Below are 22,880 nucleotides of genomic sequence, written 5' to 3' on the forward strand. Positions count from 1 at the left end.
AGTATCGTGTTTTTTTAAACCATCTATAGTAAATATAGATGTGTAATAATGTATGCAGAACAAAATATTCCATCAACACATTCAAGACGTAGTCGGAGATACCATGCCTCTACCCACATTGGCCACATTACTCTGGGCGCTATTAGTACTCTAGCAGCCATCCCAGACCGCATTCGCAAACTCACGCCCTCCCTTTACATAAGAATGTTGAGGCGTAAATGAAGTTGGATACCACACACGTTCCGAATTTCTAAAGGAACCAAAATTTTTAACATAATATGTACAATTTGTAAAGATATCACGGTTTGAAGGAAAAAGGTTCTAAGAATGATGCTTTTACGATGTTCTAAACTTTTGAAGTCTAGCCGCAAAGTTAACAAAACGACTACCTAGTCTGAAATAGACACAATTTCTTTGAGTAGGGTTCAGATATAAAAGGGATCTGTAGAACATCAAACTGAGGTACTAACCCGAAAACAAGCGGTTGGATTACGGCAATCTAACATGAAAAGGAAGCAAATCTTTTTTGTCGTCTTCGTCTCGACGAAGAATTTGACTTGACCAAAACGTAAACTAGAGATGATACAATTTTAATAAGACTAATAAAGGTTGCTGTTAGATATATTTAAATTATATGTAATTACGGACGTTTATGTTAGTTCCTAATTAACAGCTTTTCAGTAGTTTTATTGCATTCGGTCATTGTCAGCAGCTATGAAAATGATGTAATCAATACGTAATGTGGTTGGAACTTGATACGTGTTATGCCATGTAAACTACGTAACATTTATGTAATGGATCTTGTGTCATAATTGTTTCATGTCCCATGAGTCGCAATTAGTCGGCAGGCGTGTCTACGTAACTAGGATTAAAATTGAATTTTCCTGGATATGAAAAACGTATGAGTTTGCTAACGACACGAGCTATGTTTTAAGTCTAATGAGAATCTATGTGGCACACGTTGACAGGTTTTCACCAGACCTTTTTTAATTAAATTTATATTTTCAATTTTGTATGAGATTTATGTGACACGGTTGTTGATTTTTCCTACAATAGGCGTTGCATTTTATATACGACTTGTACATGTACGACTTGAATTAAATACATTATTACGAAATGAAAATGTGAATAGCAAAGCTTCATTACGACAGAAATATTACACGAACGGATAATTTAGTCTCGCCTGGCCGACAGCTAAGTCTAGATAGATTTTAGGATTATCTGTTGCTACGCTAGACTACTCTATATAATTAAGAACACGGTGAGCCGGGGCTTGGCCCTCACCGGTGATGTCTTTATAAAATAGGCGTTTCATTAAATAGTTACTGTAACAACATTTTGAAGTAGGAAGGAGGCTATTAAGCGTTTAAAAAGGATGAATTAAAAATAAAAAGGATTTTATGTTATAGCTTGAGGCGTAGCAAAAAATAAAAGTAATAATAAACTTGGAACCAGATATTAAATGAAAATGATTCGTAGTTTTGTAGCAACTTGAGAAATCTACTTGAAAGTTTTGATGGAAGTTCTTTAGGCTAACTGAAAAATATTATTGGATTTCAAATTTTCTCAGCAACCTAGCTATCTTATCTCACAGCAACCAATAGCTAAAGATAAAACAATTTTTTTAAGTAAACCCTTTTTTACGGAATACGAACTTCAAGGCTTTTGAAATTACAAGCAACTCTTTTCTTTTTCACAGGATTATATTTTCAAAGAAGTCTAGGCTAAAGTCATTTACACCGTAATCTTCATTTTAATAGATAAAATAACGACGCACAAGGCAGTCTAACGATCGCGAAATTAGCCTCTATAAAAGCATTTGAACTGTGAAGGAACACAAAAAGAAAATTAATCCCTATATTTTGGTAATCTCATCGGGTGGTATTTTTGCCGACTTGTAAATATACTGTTATTGCGACCAATCGGCTAACTTAATGTTGACTCTGGAGAGCTGAAATAAGATTTAAGTAACCTAATTAATAGCGGTAGTTTATCTATTCAATAGCGTTTTTTTGTATGAGATTTGACACTATTGAATAGATAAACTACCGCTAAATGTTCCTCAGAAACCGGGGGTAAGTGATTTCACTTAACCAACGTTTTACTTGGCTGTTGGTACGTGAATTTGTAAAGTAAATCTTGTGAAGAACGTTTCAGGCGTCCAAAGCCGCTCTTGTACCGTACTTGTCGTCGCCGCTAACGTCATGTCACTTTGTTAGTGTAGTATATGTCGTATACGTTACGGAAACTGGAAAATGCAGCTATCGGAAACAGTAACAAAGTTTCAATATTGCCTTTTTCGTGTTATACGAAGTCACAAACTTCTAAAATCAAGTTGTAAAGGATTTTATTGAGACAAATCAAGTTTAGTTCGACTTTTTCAATTGTGTTCTTCAACTGTAGGAAAGAAATGAAGATGTACCTGGAGGATACAAGTTGGGACTTAAAGTCATTACCTACAAACTCTTTCTACTATACTTACCGAAAACTTTACTATTTATTTAAAGTCCCCGAAGATACATTTGTATTTAACTTTTACTTAAATTCGAGCGGAACGAGCGTTTTATTTTTCCAGACCGTCGACTTTACATTTCCTTCGTTTGTCGTAGTGTTAACTTTAGGCTGCCGGGCGTAAGTTACTAAGGCAAACAGTAGTCAGCAAACATTGTCGCAGTTCGTTAGCCAGCGAGGACAGGGGCCAATCCCAAAGGTGGCCGAACTCAAACCAGAAACCCAAAACGCTAAGTTCTTGGAACTCATTTCCGTAGGCGTGTTTTATGGAAAATGGCTTCAACCTTTAACCTTTACGCTAAGTAATGATATTTTCGGGACTTTAATGTTTTATGTGACACTTATTCTTCGAGATTCGGCTATTTCGAGCTTAAGTTAACCCAAATTTATTTATGAGTCTGCATAAAAATATATTTTGGAAGTTTATAGCGTCTGAGAGAAAATATCTCTGAAAACTCGGTTTAAATCATTGTGATAATGTTGTTCAGCTTTAAATTATACTTATTGTGTCTTAAAATTGTTGAAATTTGCAACCTGCGCTAGGAGTTACCTAATACCTAAAACGCTTTTTTATCAAAGCCACTTTCAGCAGGCTATTTTCTTGACAAAGGATGTAACATTATGCCGAATTGGTTTACAATTTAATCATTAGGGTGACTGTCAAATAGACGAGCAATTGGGCTATTTATAGTTGACATTACGAAGTTCCTCTACCAAAATGTCGAGAAACAAGTCACTCGCACTAATATTCTGATATCGGTGGGGATTATCCCGGCTTACGTAATTATGTAAGTGTTTCTTTCTAATTCAATAGATTGGTGGCCCGTTCCCCGAAATAACATAGCCTGTTATATCTTAGTATAAGGTATAGAAATCATTGCTTTTCTACAGAAACATCTTTTAAACGTTTGTATTTTGATACGACTGACTAGACTCATAATGTATATATTTCATTTATTGAACCTTTGTACAGACATGTAGATTTGGAAAGAGAGAGAAAGAAGGCTTTTACCCAACTCTGGGGAAAATAAGGGGCTAACAAAAAAAAATATAATAAGGAACTGGGCAAAGTAAAAAAAACCAGCCCAATCTATCTCTCATCTACATTCACACAGCTTGCAGCTCGTTCACTGCTCGTAAAAATTAAACAAAAAGTAGCTACTAGCTCGTAGTACGTAGCTGTAAATAATCCTGCTTTTAAGAAAATATGACGTTACTCCTTAGTAGGTTTTCAATTTTAATCCCGGGGCCAGTAGTCGTTGAGTTACAAAAGTCGCATTGAATAATTGAAACGAGAGCCTTTGACGGAAAATGTACGCGAGTAGTTTTTGTTCTTTTATTCGGTATTCCTTACAAAAGTCGGTAAAGCGGAACACTTAGGCTATTACCTCGACGCTTATTCCAACAGTATTGTGGCCATTTTTCACGGTATTATTGTTACGAATTGAGAGTAGGTTTTACTTTTTGCGAAGAAATAAAATTTCTATTGTAAAATGTTATTGGAAGAATACCAATATTGTACGAGGTGAAATAGATGTAGGCGTTTCAAAGGTATTTTTTCATAACGATATAAAAATATTCAATCAATGAACAATCTATTTTAAGTTTTATATAAGGTATTATGAGAAAAGAGGATAGGGCCGTGAATACTATAACTGACTTTTTAATACTTTATAATGATTTCGTCACAATTAGAAATAGAATAAGAGAGAACTAGAGTCATAATTAGAGGCGCCCATAGCTACTTGAGCTCATCGGTCGGTAATTCGGTATACGATCTTTGGGTTAAGCAATCCGTGGCACAGTCATTCCATAAATGGGTGACCGCATAGTGGTATTTGAACTGGGCGTCTCCGTGCTTGGGAGGGCACGTGAAATGCTATAAATGTAATGATAAAAGTCGTTAAGCGAGGTCAAAGGCTTGAACATACCATAATATAAGACAAATAGAAAAAACTTGAAACTTACCGTACTAGTACAGCCGGGGAAATGTAGACAGATTGGATCCTCGGGCCAATTCTTCGCTACATAAAAATGGAAGTCCCACACCTTGTTGTTTAGATATGTTTGAATCGTCTGATGAAACTAGAAGTAAACAATACAAATTAATAAAATCGTATTATCGATAAAAAGGTATTATATCTCTACCGCTAACACGTTAAAATGAACATATAATGAACATTTATTCACGGAGCTGAATTATTTTATAACGTTATTTCCAAATTTTAATATAGAACATGTCGAAAGATTTTTTTATCTCATAAATATTTCAAATCATAAAGTTTACAGACATTTTGTTTGAGTTGGAAGTTAATTATAAGTTACCTTTAAAGATTCAGGCAAATACCGCACTAAGGTATCGGCCACAGCTGGGAGCTCGTCTTCTGAAACCAATCGAAAGTTTTTCCCTTCGGGCACGATTTCCATCTCTGAAACAAACGAAATTCTCGTTACACTCACCGATCTAACACGTGGCAGGAAAATGGCTAACTTCATTGTGTTATACACGTATCTATACTAATATTATAAAGCTGAAGAGTTTGTTTGTTTGTTTGTTTGAACGCGCTAATCTCAGGCAACTACTGCTCCGATTTGAAAAAATCTTTCAGTGTTAGATAGTCTATTTATCGAGGAAGGCTATAGGCTATATATCATCACGCTACGACCAATAGGAGCAGAGTACCAGTAAAAAATGTTACAAAAATGGGAAAAAATTTTACCCATTGTCTCATATGTGACGCAAGCGAAGTTGCGCGGGTCAGCTAGTGTTTTATATTTGAATTAATTTATTCATCTAGGTCCAACAGATTAATCTAATTTGACAATAACTTGGAGTAGTTATATATTGTTAAGCCAATAAAAGGTCCACTTTTACTATCATAATTATTCAGTTTTAAAGCTTTATGTAAGCTTTCCTTATGTAAGTTTACTAAAGCTTTTTTAAAGTTAAACTTTTTTTATAATAACCATATCTTTATCTTTAGAATTTATATACTAATTATTGCATTGAATATAGCATATATTCAAACTAAGTATATCTTAAGCAAAGGAAAGTTAATGTTATAACAACGAGTCAACTACGTCACTCGAGCTTAATGAGCTTACTGCCGCCGACCACTATAATAAATTAATCAGAAAGGAAATATTCATTGCAAACAACTAATTTAATAACTTATAGAGTCATTTATTAACACATTTATTGTAGAGACCACAATGTTATTCATTTGGACTTTGCATTACAAAAACCTATGCGCTTTAATTACTTTTGTTCTATTTGAAATACAGAATGTATTCTTTTTTGCACGCTAATTTTTAAAAAAAATATAAATATATAAATATAATAGATTTCTATCCTCTATTCTTTCCAGTCGTATTTTCTTCTAAACGGTGGACATCCAATTTTGGTCTAACTAAAAACGTATCAGTTTCCGAGCCGGCTTCCGCAACAATTGGAAACCAATATACTGGGATTGTGGTCGGCATTGTATAGATCAGTGATATACTACAGTAGAAAGGACCATTAAGTTCTTGTGAATCGTGAATAGTTAACAAGTCGTGTGGCTATCGGCTTTAAGTCATACTGAATAATGTTGTATCGCATGCAACCTCCTTACAAGTTTGTTTAACTTTTTAAATTCATTTTCAACACTCGAATTAGAACACGAATGAAAGTTCAAATACCTTTATTTTTAGTTACTGTATTATATCGTAACCGAAAGAGGTTGTTAACTTCTTCATGTTATCACAATGGAAATCTGAAATAAGCGTTTTATGTTCATGAAAATAATAAGGTTACCAAGGTTGGGCTTGTAAATAGCGCCTCCTGTACACACGCTAGGGTCTCGAGACTCGACTATTTTTGCTTAAGGTTTTATGAGTTCACCCCGTTGTTTCTCTTGTAATATTCATAATATATATATTTTGTCGTGAAAACAACGCGACTTGAGAGTGGCATGAGTGTGATTGTGGTGATAAAAACGAAAATCTACTCGCCATCTTTTCAGACAAAGGAACTTAAACGAAAGCTTATCAAGTTATGTAAACAATATTTATTTGTATCACTACTGTTCCGTTCTAGATTTAAGATTCAAGAACAAGGTATTTGTATTCAAGAAACAACGGTATCCAACGTAAAATGTTTCTAGATATTATTTATCTCAACATCATCAAAATTCCGTCAAAAGACAGAAGATTTATTTAATTTATGACAAAGTTTCTCGTCGTAGCCTAAGAAAGGCTTGAACAAAATAACTAACAAAGCATCGTAACTGCAAGATGTTGAGATAAAACTTGGAAATGAAAGCATACGGTAAGCGAAATTCTTGCCAAAGAGGTGTCGTGAGTATCGTTCAAAGTGGATTGCTGAATTTCAGCCAGATTGGCCGAATTCGACATATTGCCAAAATAACTTGAAATAAGGTGGGAAACGTACATGAAATAACAGTGATGTTTACTTCAATTTACCTACCAGTACCTACACTCGTCTTTCGATTAAGTAATGAGTATCTAAGTTACGGATAACTTTGTCACAGGCAGACAGGAAGTTCGGATACGAAAAGCTGTCACCGGCTTGATTCGTAGTGACGTAGAACTTGAGCTAATTTCGTAAAAACTTCTTAGACTTTTGATACAATTACTGAGTATACGTAACAAAATATTGCAGGAATTTTACTAATTTTATCCTTCCCCCAGGTGTTTTGTTTTACGGTATATTTCAGTTTTATTGCTTCATATATTTAGAAAGCAATACGTTTAACTTGTATAGTCGTAAAAAATAGCCAAAGCTTGCATGTTGCACGGCAATAAAATCACAGCTGATAGGCCACAATATATAACATGCACGGTGGATAATTTCGTGATAGTTTACCAGTTCGCTTCTACACAAGGTCTGATAAAAGATCTAGAATTTGCAAGACTATGCAGCAAATACCTTGACCTTACCATCATAGTAATAAACAAGTTAGTACATCTACTATTTTGAAATCAAGTTTTGCCAAAGCAGCATTTATTTCTCGTGCAAAACGCTCTGCACCCTTGGGTGTACTAAAACGATTTATCCATTTTTTTCTCCCGATCCCGGTTAATCCGATATCCGTTCCGACGGCGTGATTGATTATTTTGTCGGTTTGCAATAGGTGGTACTCGAAACCAATTCGCTAGATACATTTAAATAAACAAACCGCCAATATCAAAGCTACATTTTCATCAATCAATCTCTCACTTTTTAACTTTGAAATGTTGAAAAGCAAACGCCACTTTTTACAGATTGCCGATGCATTTTTCACTCGTCGTTTTGACCACAAATATTTGCACGAGTTGAAAAGTTCCGCATACACTACCTACTAGTACCTACCTACATACATACGTACATACGTTAGTTCGAAGTTTGTAAGCTAGCTAGCTTGCTAGTTTGCAGCGTACAGAGGGATTCTATAGAAGCTTTTACTAAAGAGGAAGCTATCTATTCTAGTTCAAAAGCCATTAAAATAGATGTTAACTTAGTTTTGAGTTTGTGGATAACATGTTTTCGAGTCAGAATTTGGCAATGCACTCCTCAGTAAAATAACAAAGCGTGACCTATAAAGTTTCGTGATGTATTTCCATCATCACACCTTAGTTTAACTGACTTCAAAAGTTTTAACGAAGATAAATGGGCATATTCCGTAATGCGAAGTGAGTTTTAATGTTTGGCAAAAGAATTAGGAACTTATTACGTTTCCAGATGTAAGTACGAGTTAGAGCATTCCATCTAGAGAATAGTTAACTCAAATGCGAGACTAGGAGTGCTAGAACCTTGTCGCTGTTATCTTCAGCGTGGCACTCAAGCACTGAACTGGCGTGAAGCGATGACAACCCAATTAGTCTTGAAAACGCTCCGCGATCTCCTAACACTATTAGCGACGGCTTAATAAAGTAATAGCTTGTACAATCACAGTTTGCTCACGCCTAGCAAAAGGCTTTGCAAGTTATGAAATACTTGATACAATCTTGAAGCTTAGTTTTTGGTGAAAACATCGTAAATCGTGATAGGTTTTGGCAACAACACTTGCAAGTTTATCACTGCCATTTTTGTAAAGTGCAAAGTTCGATTTTAAATTACATAATACTTTTCTTATATGCATACTGGAAGAATAAATGGTGATTCTAGATATAAAGAAATAAATAAAGGGATGTTTTCTGGCTCCTCGTGGTAGCATTAATAGTTGAATCTCACCATAAAATGGTCATAGCAAAAAGGGCTCCAGTTAATAAAAAAAAGGTAAATGTATTGATTGCGAAATAATGAAGCGTTATTAACCATTAATATTTAATAGATCACGCTGAACACCGCGAGCATGGAGGCCATATCATGAAATTGTGACGCTTTATGGGTAATCATCGGAACAATTTGCCTTTGATGGAATATGCATGGCTTTCTTATGGGGAAATCAAAGTACTGTAGCTATTTGGGTCACAGAGCCTGTTAGTATTCAAATAGCGAGCAATTTACATTTTAAACATCTTGTAAGACGGAATAATAATTTGATTTATGACGCCCTAGCTTTTGTTTGTGTAGTTCTTATGCGAATATTTTATCTTTCATAACTTGAAGAATCGAGATAGTGAAAGGCTTTAAGTGTATAACATTGATTAGTTGGAAATCAAAATAAACAGATATCGTTTGGGGCTAGAACATTAGACAATATTACGGATTATTTCACTTAAACTTAACAGTACGATACAATTCATTGAAGTTGAATAATTTGAATTGTACATTTAAGATCATATTTCGCTCATTGGGAAACCCGTTTTCATGCATATGAGTCGCTTTGTATGTGTCATCGCGGGGTTAATTAAAGTAACGTTTATTGTATGACCAAATGTATTCGTAGAACAAAATATTTACTGTGATTTATGGTACTAAACATTTAAAAAATATGTTTTCATGGAAATCTTCAGAATGGATTTTTGATGTTTGGCACATAAGTTTATAAACTGGACACTAGATATTTGCAGGACAGGCTATATGTTACTTGTGTACTATATATTATTTTATTAAATAATTTTATACGGTTACCGTAGTGATTCTCAATGTTTAATTGTTAACTATTTCAGCGTTATTACGAGTACATTTTTACTTTCCCTGTGCTAAGAAGTAAGCAAAATAAGATAGATTCCATAGGAGATCGGCAGATTTCGTACAGCTTAAAGTTGGTGTTGTTTCGTTACAGAATTTGTACCACTTATTAAGGGGGCTAAGTCACTCATTTTTATTTGGGAGTATTATTTTTAGAAGTCCGTATTAATTAATAATTAAGGTAGAAAGATTTGATAAATTACATAATATTTTTTGGTCTATGGCTGATATCTGTTGACAACTAAAGAAAAAGAAAATCTCATGAGACGTCACTGTTAGTCTGACGTATACGCATCCGCTAAATTGCTGTTGTTTTGGATTGTGGTTTTGACTAAGACTAAGCTGTACGAATTCTTCATACAAACCTGCCGTTCGCCTTTAAAGTAAATAAATGATTACCTAGATTATAAAATACATATTATCCAAACTGAGCGTTTAAATGTTGACAATAGGTAGATGTTTTCAGCCAACCGTCCGTTGTACAGTTTTGTGACAATGTCAGGGGCTTTATAAGCAGTTTGTTCGCGGTATTGTAAATTCCCAGCGAGCCCTCGTAAACTGTTAATGAGAATTTCCCAAAGCTGTAACACGATTAATAGATGGTTCGTTGATGAATTTGCATATTTTTAAGCTAAATGAGTCTTAAATATGTAAATTAATATTTCGGTCAGACACACGACACAGTACATAAAAAGTTTAGGAGCGTTTACCCCGTTTGCGCGCTTTTGCTTTGAAACTCTATCGCACTTTGGCCATAAAAGTGCAATAGAGTTGAAACATTGAACTATTTATTTTTCAATTATTCAAGTATTTTTAAACATGGCTGAATTGGCTTATATTAAACGGACGTACCTATTAGGCATGATCTTTAAAATAATGCTAATAAACAATCATAAAATATTGTTATTTTAATGACACAAGCATTACACAACATTTTGTAGTAGGTAATTATTTCTTCAATTTTTATCCTCCTCAACTTGCCACGAACTGTGAAATGTAAAATTTTAGTTTAAAGCACATAATTATATGTATTTTATTATAAAAAAAAACCTTCCTCACTTCTAATTAAATCGTATTTTAGCAGCACGCAATTATATTTGCAATTTAAAGTGTGCACTACGCCACCCTTGCTTTAAAAAAGGGTTGGTCGAATGCAGCGAACCGTTCAAGGGCATGTGACGTCATTTCCATGTTTTGTCCTGCTCTAACACGAGTACATGCATGTAAAATTGCAATATTATATTCTACGCTGCGGGCTTTAATTAATGTTATGTTTATAAGCTATGGAGGTAGAATTATTTACCATATATCAAAATTATTTAGCACTAGTGGAGCCGGTAGACATTGTTCTACAACTTCAACAATTTATACAAAACCTCTAGAAATCACCTCTATCGGGTAAAGCTCTATTTATTAGTTAAAACTGTTTATTAGTTAAATATGTTCAGAAGTTTTATAGTTTATCATAAACAAAAAGACAGACAGACGCGGAGAGGAGACTTATTTTATGGCATAGATTATGTTCCTATGAAAGAAATAGTTTACTAATTACGACAAAAGGAAACCCAGGCGGGGTAGGCATAACTTAGCTATGTACTTGAACTGGAATTTTAATATTAATAAGTAGTAATCTTTTGTAAGTTTACGGTACATTAAACGATTGTTCACTTTGCTTCGCGCCGCGGAGATTAGTTGAATATTTTTTGCTGAATCACTTTTGAGATAATATTATATGATGAATTTAATTTACAAATTCTTTACTGGACTCTTTATCTCACAAATGTTTATGCCTTGTAAAATTATAGTGTAGAGAAAGGCAGAAGCAGGCTTCTCAGATTGTACATACATACCGATTAAATTTTCGAAAATAATAATATTTCCCATGGACTTCGAGATTCGTGACTAACCATTCTCTGAGAATAACTATTTTACTCATAAATATCGTTTTAAATTGAACTAGTATTTACTTAACTTATAATACTTATTAGTAATCAATTTTAAATATCTTACCGAAACTATTTCCACGCTTGCAAATGCTGTTTTTTTACAAGATCTTTTGATAACAGTGGCTACGGACGCGTATTCTATTTTTCGTGCTACAAGCGTCTACGACTGGTGACGTCACTTTACTGCACCGACCGCGATCACCTGTCTACGAGTTTCAAAAGTTACGACAAAATTTTGATAGCCTTTGTTGTTTTTCTGTTTTGATGAAAAGTTTTTTAAATCAGTGCAAAGCTGATATATGCCTCTAAATAATTCTTATAATTTATTATGTGTTTCGAGAGCACAGTATACTACTTAGTCTCACTACTGTCACTACATCACTTAAGCAATGCTACGCTGATTTTATTTGGCAGCCTTTTATATTACGTAAAAAACGGTCAAGTGAGAGTCGAACTAGCATATAGATGGTTCCGTACAAACAAGATAAATTACATATTTATAGTATTCAGCGGTTTGCGCTATGGCATTGCTATTTGCCAAATATCGTAATTCTAGGTTAACGGTTAGTAGGTACATTATAGATTTTTATACCTTTGTAAAGAATCATACGTCGTAATCATAAGTGACGATATCTTTTGATTGCGAATAAAGTTTCACTATTTTACAGCTGAAAGAACCGTACTTTCGCGCTTCCTGAAAAAGGGTCTCGACACATGATAGACACGCGATCCTTTTTATTTTTTGAAATACGGAACCCTATTACAATCAGTTCATGGCAAAACAAATTTTTGTACGGGATTCCTTATGACGAAAACTGTTAATTAACGTTCGGTATTCCCGTGTAGGATTCACACTGTGTACTCATTCGGTGACATCATATAATAAATGTATGTTTTAAGGTACAAATAAATACAAATATTATAATACTAACTACTCACAAAAATGTGGTAAAACACATTTCTTTTCAGTTTGATCCTTTTAAACGCAATTCACAGCACCTTGCAACCTCTCACGTTCAGGCAAGTCGTTTCAAATTAGCAATAAAGCCACAATTCACGATTGCTTAGTCTAAGTGACGTATGAGAAGCCAAGATGAAGATGTAATGCGGCCTTTTATTCCACCAGATAGCGCAAAGTAATCGAATATTTATGCCTGTTTATGCCCTACGAACCTGCGAAAGTCAGCCTTAATATTTTCTCATATAAAAATATTCCTTTTGTCATTTATATGTCATATTTGTTACACTCGATGGAACACAGTTATTTTCATGAAACGTTTTACGTAACCTTAGATTTTATTTTTCATTTGACCTGAATAATGGCGGGTGTTTGTTTGAAATATTGCCTAAGAAGCGCTAATGCGGCTTTTGAACAATTAAATTCTGCTTCAGCACGTCATTTAGGGCGAGATTACAGTTGAACGGCTAGTCGAGCGAAATGTTCCAGCCAATTGGATTACTAAAGTCGCCGACGCAATGTGGCATACATTGCGTCGGCATTCAACAAAGATTAGTATTTATAAAAGTAGCAACATGAATATGTCTATGTTTAATCACGAGTCTTCAATCAGCTCTATGCGAAATTTTCTAAAAAATCTGTTATGCAGCTAAGCCGTTAATTTCCAACTCCGACAGATAGACGTATATGAAATAGTTACTAACTATTTTATGAAATCTAATTTATATAATATATTAGTTACAGATATTAGGGATTGCATGATTTATATACGCACGCTAGACACATTTATCATTTTGATTCACTAACAAAGATGCCTACTAAGGTTAGATAGACTGACCCAAATCTAGATGAATTCGAATCAGAATGGATACAATCTCCGTAGAAAAAGTAGAATATTTTAACCCTGGGTTTAGATAGAGCTTGATTAAAACATGTTCAAGGAGAACGGGTAGAGTCATCAAGTCAGAATACGAATAAAAAGAGTATGATTAAAAACATATCTTTTGCTTTTCACATTTCTTTTTTTTATTCGCAGCTCTTATCTTTACTACTTTAATTCCGAGAAGTGCTTCAATTAAATAGTAGTTCTAGAAAGGCACAAAGGAAAGGAGAGAATTTATATCATCCAGATTAATGTTTCTACCTCTATTGCTCCAGACGACGTGTCTTAAGTACCTACGTTGGTTGAATTATTACCTCGTTCAATAGTTCGAGAACACAGTATTGTGTTGTTTGTGCCTCAAAATAACAAAAGTAGCATTAAGTTTTAAAAAAGTAATACGTGACAGAATCGGAATCGCTAAGCTTTTGCTTAAAATTGGAACATAAACAGCTATTGTGAATTTTTGTTACCACGTAAATTAAACGTGAAACATGTTTTTAACAAAGCTAAAGTCCTGTTGTGTCTTATTCAATTAATATATAAGTAAAGTTATGTCATATTTTTTATGTGTGTAAGTTAAAACGTAGATTTAAGTTCGTATTTGCGAGTATTATTTACTTAACGATTCTGCAAGTCGGGTTCGGATTGCTCGCTTGAAATTCAGAAGACAAAACTGTCAAACGAAGAAAATTGCGAGCTTAATATGTAGAACAAAGAGCTGGCGAATCGTTTGAGATATTTTGAACATAATTTTTGCATTTAAATAAGACCCTACGTTGTGATATTAATTATTTTCACTATTGCAGAAAAACCTGTCACCATAATATAGACGAGAAGATTTATTTTTACTTCTTTTGGATACCTTAAAGTTCGGTGAGTAAGTAAATAATTAAAAAAATATATATTTTAGTACTAATATGAGCCTTGATAGACCGCGTAAAGAACCATTAAAATTTTAATATAAGTTTTAGGTACATTGAGAATCAGTTAGAAACTTCGTCTTTATATACATTACAAACGAAATCCAATACCAACTCATTCCAAAACGGTTCCAATAAGTTATCTAATAGGAAATTATGCCTCAACTAGAATAACTAAATGTAAAAGTTCCATTCAAAATTTCCCAGGCATTACGAGGCGCGAGGTGGCACCCATATCAATAAAGTGTAGCGCTAAGTTAGCAACGGCATTGCGTGAGCGAGCCACAGTCGCCGCCGGGCCGCCCTTGAATCTGCGGCAATACTGCAGTGCCGCCCAGCCACTACGATCGATTCATTACTTCTTTTCAATCTCTAAACAACACATGCTCTCCTAGTACTTTTGTTTGACCAACAATGCATTACACAATAATCCGATTAGTTTTCGTTCTAAATTCCTATAAAAAGTATTATTTCTGTGTCGTTATTTCTATTTTATCGGACGAAACAAATATTTTTTTGTGAATAGTTTTCCTTTCTTTTGTGTATTTTAAATATAGCTCGGACTGTGATTGAGTGACTTTGACGTTGCCTTAATAGGCATCGATGCGGATAAGTCACGCGTAGGCGTTAAACATCTCTTTCAACTTTCTTATATTCTTTAAATAGACGATAAATCCCACGTTTGCATGGACCAATAATTCCGAATAATGGAATTATTTGTACTTTTATTTTGTAGGAGGCAAGTTACCTCAAATCACTTAATACTAAAAATCCTTTCTTTGCGTTATATTTAGCAGGTAGTTAGATGATAGTTTCTTCTTACCGTTCTATTACTTTCTTTGTTGATATTGGTATTCATTTCGTGATTAGTTTGAATGCTTTCTACTTAGATTTTATTGAACTACATGACTTTATTGGTGATATTGGAAAACAGCAACGAAAAATCTAGTTAATGCGATAAAACCAATTATGTTTGCACCTTTTATAAATACGATATTGCAATCAGCTTATTAAATGCTATTTAAAACAGGGATTCTACAAATATTCCAAGATATAAAAGTACTACGTGCAAAATATTAAAATATGGCGAATGCGATATCTCGGCTATACTCTCGGGACGCTTAAGTTGTGTCACATCAAATATGTGCCGCTTTTAATATTTTCCCAGCGTTTTAAAGGCTTTTACGATAAAAACTTAGCTTTATTATAATTTTGCTAGAATTCTCTTTTATTTAGAACAGAGTAATTAGATCTTGATGATATTTTCGCGGACTGAATTCTATTATCTTTTTTGAAGTTTAAGATAAAAGTACATTCTATCTATCTATACTAATTTTATCTGTTCGTAGTTTTTACGTAAGATTTACTTTTTACTGATAGAGTTTTACTCTGATGGATTAAAAACTGGTAAAATCAAAGTTTTCTTGAAGAAAATAATTCAGAAACGTGATCAATTAATCTAAACGGGGTCACGTGGTCGTTTTAATTGAATTTTCCTTTTAGGGCCTCACCTATAAGGCTAAACAAAAATAAATTGGAACACATTAAATCTGTATAAACGAAGAAGAAAAACCCGAGTCTTGTTTATGATTCTTGACTGACCAAAAAAACCTTATTTTCAAGTAAATAAACTTTTTTTATTTAAATTCAAATTTAAAATATTCTTTGTATCGTAAACTTCGTACAGAGCTTATGATACTTATATATATAATAAATGTATATTAATATGCATAATTAGTTGGTTAGTGGTTGGTAAATAACACCTCAAAAAGTAGAGCTAATAAGATGAACTTGTAAGATTTTCTTGCCCTAAATCGAATAACCTTTAAATTGGTATTTCTCCAAGTTTTCTGTCTTTTTACTATGTTCGAAAAAAAAACCGTGTTGTTATTTCGTACAGATTAAGAAATTGTTATTATTCTGGGAAAATAATCCTACAGAGTACTAAAATTGCAATCAAAATCATTAGATATGTAGCTAACTAGCTAATTTTCGTATCGTTATTCAAACAAAATTGTACCTATAAATGTAATTGTTTGGCTCCATACAGAATACTGATGAATAAAGCCTCATGAATTTTGTAAATGAATATGAATTATTATATTGCAATATCAGTAATGTAAGCCGAATATTAATACAGCACTGCAATTAATTACACAATCTTCGCATCGTACTTTGGAATTATGAGGTTTAATCACTGAAATGAATTGGTTTAAAATGAACAAGTTAATACGTTTTATCGATAACGGAAAATATTGTGGTTTATATCATTAATACTTTAAAATTATTTGTGATGATTTCGCACAATAGTTTTTGTTATGTTGAATCTTTTTTCTCTACCTAAAATAAATAAATTTAACCCATTAATGTCCCACTGCTGGGCAAGGGTCTCCTCCCGTAATGAGGGAGAGGTTAGGCCTTGAGTCCACCACGCTGGCCAAGTGCGGGTTGGGGATTTCTCTACCTACATTTTGAATTCTTGTTACGAAAAAGGCTACTTTACTTCCAAAATTTTCGTCCGTTCTATTAACATCAAATAATTTCATTTACTGTCTGACAAATATCAATTTTTTTTTTGTATTTTACTGCGCCATGTTTTAAATTGGACAGGTCCCGGAGCGGAGGTTTCTGACATTTTTGAACAACAACGGATAATGTTTCTTCACCGGATATTGGCTGATATCAAACAAAAATATATAAATGTGAATTTGATGTTTTAAGATTCGCGTTTCGCGTAGTTCCGTTTAAATCCATACCATGGAACGTATATGTACAAGAAAACTTCCCCATTTTCCAAAATGTTTAAAATTGAACACTAACTAAGTACTTAATTTTTTTTAGTTTCCCTGTAAAGCTGTTGAGGAAATTTCTTTTGAAAATATTCAATTTGACACACAATTTCTGGATAATCGCTTGCCCCATATTGAAAATTAATATTGAAAAAGTATTAAACATTATGACATGACTAAGAAATCCAGACCGGTCTTGAAACACAAATGCTACGGTCGTGTATTTAAAATTATTGTATAGTTGAAGTATTGTCCGTCGTCATGATGGCGGCGGAAAAGGTAGTTCTGTGTCTACCTCGCCTTCAGGCTATCTGCTTGAAAGTCAAAACAATAGGTGAACTGGGTCGCTTTAAACTTACATAGTAGAACAAGCACTCAGCTATTGTAAGACGTCAAAACGTTTTACCTGCCACGTACATTGTTGTTCGGTAACAAGACACTAAAAGCTTAGCAACGACAACAGAATAAAAACATAGTACCTCTTAAACATGTAACCTTTCAGAACAGAAAGACGTCACGGACCTAAGTTATAGCGTTTTGTTCACCACTTTCGAGATAAGAACAAAATTTCTCCAAATTAAGTTTCACGCGAATATCAATTATGAATTTCCACGAAGTACTTAGCGAGCTTTATGAAATTCATCTAGAGTTCGAACTACGTCTGAACTTAACTTCGCCTAATACAAATTTCATGAACAGGCGTCCTAATTTCAACAGATTCGCGTTTCATTCTAAGTATCGCGACATAATGCCACACTAATATGGAGCAACCACGTCAAAAAGTGTTTTCGTATAATTACATTTCTATTTTCCGAGTAGGCTTTGGCTTCAAGAGGACTTCCCTGCGCCTCATTACTAGAACATCTTGGGATTATTCGCATGAAAAAGTATCTGGGGTAACACCGTTTAAATATTCATTCGGAAAAATGTTTTCATTTTTCTTTAGATGCCATATCTACACCGCGCCCTTTAGCAAGCTTTTATGAGACATTTTATTTATCTGCAGTTTGTTACTTTGTTTTGTGCGAAAATGATTCATGAAATGAAACTGCCAAGTCTGAATAGGCGACAAAAGATATATTAATGTCATCTTCATCATTTGACATGGAAATAAATAAAAACAGTTGCATGTTACTATGATTTAGCAATGACTATCTGGGACAGGTGTACGAGATGCCGTCACTTGTGCGTGTGTAAAAGATAATACGAGTTTTCATTGCGTGGCCAGAAGATATATTTATCTCACGCCCACTTAGGACATTAATTAGTTAATGTAATATTCTGTTCCTAATGTTTTTTTACAAGAATGTTCGCGTGTTCGGGCGTTTAGCGTGTGAACTAAGTTCGGCGTATGATTTATGGTGTTTCTTAGATTCCGTAGCTTTATGGCGATAAATAATTTAGGTTGAATGATTTGTGGGTGATAGGAATGAGTGTTTAGTACGTCCTTGGCAAGTCTAATACGCGAAATGTAGGTAAAACGTTTGACTTGAATGAAAATGTCACCAATAATACGTAAGCTTCACTGTATTGATTCGTTCGCGTACGAAGTTATGATTGACGCAAATCGAGGTTAAATAAATATGCATGTAGGTTTACTATGGACCAAATATTGTTTTGTGGAACAAAGAAACTCACTTCTATTGTGTGACTTTGCAAAGCGAATTTATGAATGTAAATACCGCTAATTTGTCATTGATTTCAAACATAGGTATGATACACAAGGTCTTTGCGATGTGAATAAATTAGATTAAATTGTTGGAAAATATTGAAATTTTATGAAAAGCAAGAAGTTTTATCATCTTTACGAGGACATCAAACAATCATTGAAGTATGTTTCAGAGTCGAATTGCTCATTAGCATCACTTCAAAAGTTTGTAATTCTGAATGCGGGCGAGCCTTCAATACGACTGTTATCTACAGGTACTACGTAATGTTCTACGATTAATTCTACTGTGGCAGAAATTATGCTTCTTTTATTCTCTTTTACACACCAAAAAGTAATAATTCGAAATGACCAATACTATCTTTCGTAAAATAAAATTGTGTTTTGATTATTCAAGTACGGCCGCACTCTGTTCCTATGGTGGATTTTAGATCTGAATTTAAGCTTAGGTTATTTTGATGGAGAAATTATTTTTACATGTAAAAGAAAATATACAGCGTATTTTTATTTCCGATTGGAATGAAATGCAAAACCATGTTCCCGAAATAGATTATACAAGAATAAAATATAAAGATACAAATAAGAGATAATGGAAAACGTCAGCCGTAAATAATCCACCATGGCTTAGGGGTTGATAATCGCCATAAGCTGTAATCCAATTGTAAAATAAAAAACGGATTTTTAATTATTCATATTTATTTATTTAAAACCCATACGCAAATTATATCGATTTTAAATTATTCATTTAAGTAAGTGTCGTTTTTAAAGAATTGATGACTGTTCCATTAAATAAAAAAAAAAATGATTGCAAGTTTTTGGTTTAGTCGTACAGTAAACCTATTATTTGTTATCCTTCTAAATTGCCTGCAGAAAGCCGAGTAATCGAATGCAAATAATGATCAATAATAGCCCCGAGTAACATTAAAAAATAGTCAAGCAAAGGTAAATTTAAAGTAAAGATTTATATTAGGTACCTGAAAGTAGTCCTATAATGTGCTTAAAACCGTTCAAATTCCGCCTAAGCACGTCTGAATACTTTCAAATGAATCGCCAAACATAAATTGAATATTTCTGATTGAAGATGAATTCTATTTTTCAATGAATGGCGGGCGTTCGATGAATATCAATGGGTACTCTTTACAATAGACGGGACAATAGACACCTTCGTCGGCAAACTTCGGAATATGGCAATGGAACTTTCTGATCTAGTTCTTCTCCTACCTAGACCTTTTAAAAAAGGGGAATGGAATAAAAAAAAGACAACTCCCGCGCTAAGAATTGCTCTTGTATCGCGAGGACTTTTACAAACATACAAACAACGGACACAAAGCACAACCAGACCCGAAACAATTATTTGTGGATCGCACAAATAATTATTCGTGGATCGCACAAATAATTGTCCCGTGTGGGAATTGAACCCACGACCCACGCAATGGTAGCGGCGTGGTGACCTTAACCACTACGCCACGGAGGCAGTCAAAAGTGTATTACATATTTCAAAAATAAAATTGATCCTAATATTACTAATTTTAACACTCCTATTACCATTTAAACAAAATTGTTTCACCGATTTGTCATCAAAAATTCGGCAGCTCGTTTTGTTAAAAGCGCAATATCCGCCCAAACATCCTGTGAATTTAGTAATTAGTAGGATTGCATAACTCTGCACTGAATGCAGATGAATGACAACTAATTAATATCGCAAATGAACATGAATAACAAAATATTACAGATATGGGATTGCAATTAATTAAGTGATTTTCGCAACGTGGATTTTAATTATTGAAACAGACACCGATATTCATTTTAGGAATAGTAGATAGGTACATTAGGTACTCAGAAAAAAGATGCCATTTATGTGTACATACCATAAAGGGATAATCTGGATTATATTTTTCGTTTTATATACTCCTGCAACTCCCAATATACATAAACTTCCTATTCGAAGAACCGGATCTGTTCAATCGCTTCAGGGCGATGGATTGACAAACAATAGGTATCCGAACGATGCATGGAATATCGAATATCAAAATGGCTAACGCCAGCGGCTCTATAGAGCGACTATTTTTTTGATACTAGCCTTTAACTTGAGTTCGTATTTGAATTTATGTGGATATAAGTTCTTTTTACAAAGGATTTAAATAATCTTTTAAACTCGATATGTAAGCCCTAACCAACGTACTTATATATATAGGTATTTTTAGTATTAATATTATAATACCTATGTTTTGACTTTTTATCAAATGAAAAAGGCTCATTAATTACATTCGTCGTTATAAAAAAAACTGAGTTTATCTTCGGCGTTTAGATTAGTTCTGTCATGGCCAGTGAACATGTTAAGGATTCTATTTAACTCCAGTCTCTAAGGTATTGTTCCCAAATAAAAGAAACGTAACCTCGACATTTGCCCTGTCGGAGAAGTAATTATTTTCTGTATGTCCCAGTGCTACATACAAATAGAGATTTATTAGCTAAAAGACTACGTTTGTTATTTATACACGACTCGTATGGCTTGCTACGAAATGATCACGTCGGAAAATACATATTTCAGTTGCGAATATTTTCCTTTGACCCGAATTTAGTCTGTATGTTAGTCCGGTAAATAAACTCGATGCTTTCATCTCATACATGCAAGGATCGAGTTCAATCCTCAAATATGAGGATATTCCGTTTAAATTGAATTCAGAATATCGATCAAAACGGTTAAAGATGGCGCCGAGAGTAATTTCGTCGGGACGATCAAGCAAAGTTCGATTTACAAAGTTTCTGAAATGTAGTAACCGGTTAAACTTGTGCGGACTTTTCGACTTGAAAGAGTTACAGCGCGGTTGTACTGATTTCTCGGGATCCTCACTTCATTCGTAACATCGGCTATAAAGTCGAAACGTTTAGGGAGACAGGCGTGCGTACAATTAAGTACTTCTAGGGTTTTATTGAACAGATTTTATAGGAAAGTGAAAGTAAAATAGTACGATAAAGCTTAAGAAGGCTTTTGTTAGGAGAAGTGGAGATCGATCGCGGCTGTCTGAATGGAAGCCGTCTCAATAGCCTAGTTTTTGTGGCGGCTTAGTAGAATTTGCCCTGCACAAGGACGATAGCATTGGATTACTGTAATGTCTGAGCCCGTCTGAGGCTTGTCTCGTGTGATGTCATTTTACGTATGTCTAGTCTGCTAGTTTTATTTGCTTTTATGGTTGTTTGTTGACAGTTGTTCAGTGATGGTTACAGTTTTAATGGGTTTTTGATGGCACCGGCTATCCTGAAGTAAACTTGTATGTAAATTTATTAAAATTATTTATGAGAATCAAGTAACGCGTGTTATACAGACGAAATAAATAAGGGTAATCAAATTGATATAACGAGAAATAATATTACGGAATTACGTGAAGTTTATGAGCATAATTGAATCAAATTGGGAGTCAATCACGTGGATATTGTAAACACGTATTGACAAAACAGAACACCCCTTTTCGCGGCCTATAACCGAATAGAACCGATTACGTTTCTGAAGTAATAAGCTGAAATAATCGAATGACGTACACAAAGCATCTCGCTATTAACATTCCCACTCTTATGTAGAATGTTCCTTAATACTTCAGAGCAGACAGTAAGACAAATGGTATGGAAATGTGCTACCATTTCGTTAGCTATTATCACCGGCTTTTTTTGTGTTTTCTTTAGTGCTACGAACTTATAGGGGAAAGACTGAGGTTACGAGGCGAATCAGAATATAGTTTCTTGATTAAGTATACGCTGCAATGATGATTTCATAAAAAAAACCATTTGGCAATTAAAAAGGGTGGTCTGGAGTTTCTTACCAGCCTTGCTGATTCTACATATTCATGATATTTTTATCCATTTTAATTAACATATGCAATTTCTTTATTAATATTATATTACTATATCATTTGAACGTATTTTTAAACAAAGAGAACATCGAAGAAATTTCAAATACAGCTAACCAAATGTTTTGATTAGTCGGCTTAGAAAAAAGTATTACAATAAGCTATAAATTCATCCTAGTGAAACTCCTTTCAAGAGTTGCGGTTTATATAATTATTACGACTTTCATATACACTCGGGTTAAAAT

The 22,880-nt window shown here is 33.9% G+C and overlaps 1 protein-coding gene across 1 annotated transcript in view; it reads right to left on the bottom strand.

The window, feature by feature from the left end:
• Window positions 1-22,880, bottom strand: part of LOC142976317 (uncharacterized) — a 29,130-nt gene that overhangs the window by 4,222 nt on the left and 2,028 nt on the right. The window contains exons 2-3 of the mRNA XM_076119604.1: window positions 4,837-4,940; window positions 4,480-4,596 (exon numbers count right to left, since the gene is read on the bottom strand). Coding sequence (XP_075975719.1) covers window positions 4,480-4,596; window positions 4,837-4,938 — 219 coding nt within the window. The 5' untranslated portion in view covers window positions 4,939-4,940. The remainder of the gene's footprint in view (window positions 1-4,479; window positions 4,597-4,836; window positions 4,941-22,880) is intronic.

The sequence above is a fragment of the Anticarsia gemmatalis genome, chromosome 10 (genome assembly GCF_050436995.1).
Source record: "Anticarsia gemmatalis isolate Benzon Research Colony breed Stoneville strain chromosome 10, ilAntGemm2 primary, whole genome shotgun sequence".
Taxonomy (NCBI): Eukaryota; Metazoa; Arthropoda; class Insecta; order Lepidoptera; family Erebidae; genus Anticarsia; species Anticarsia gemmatalis.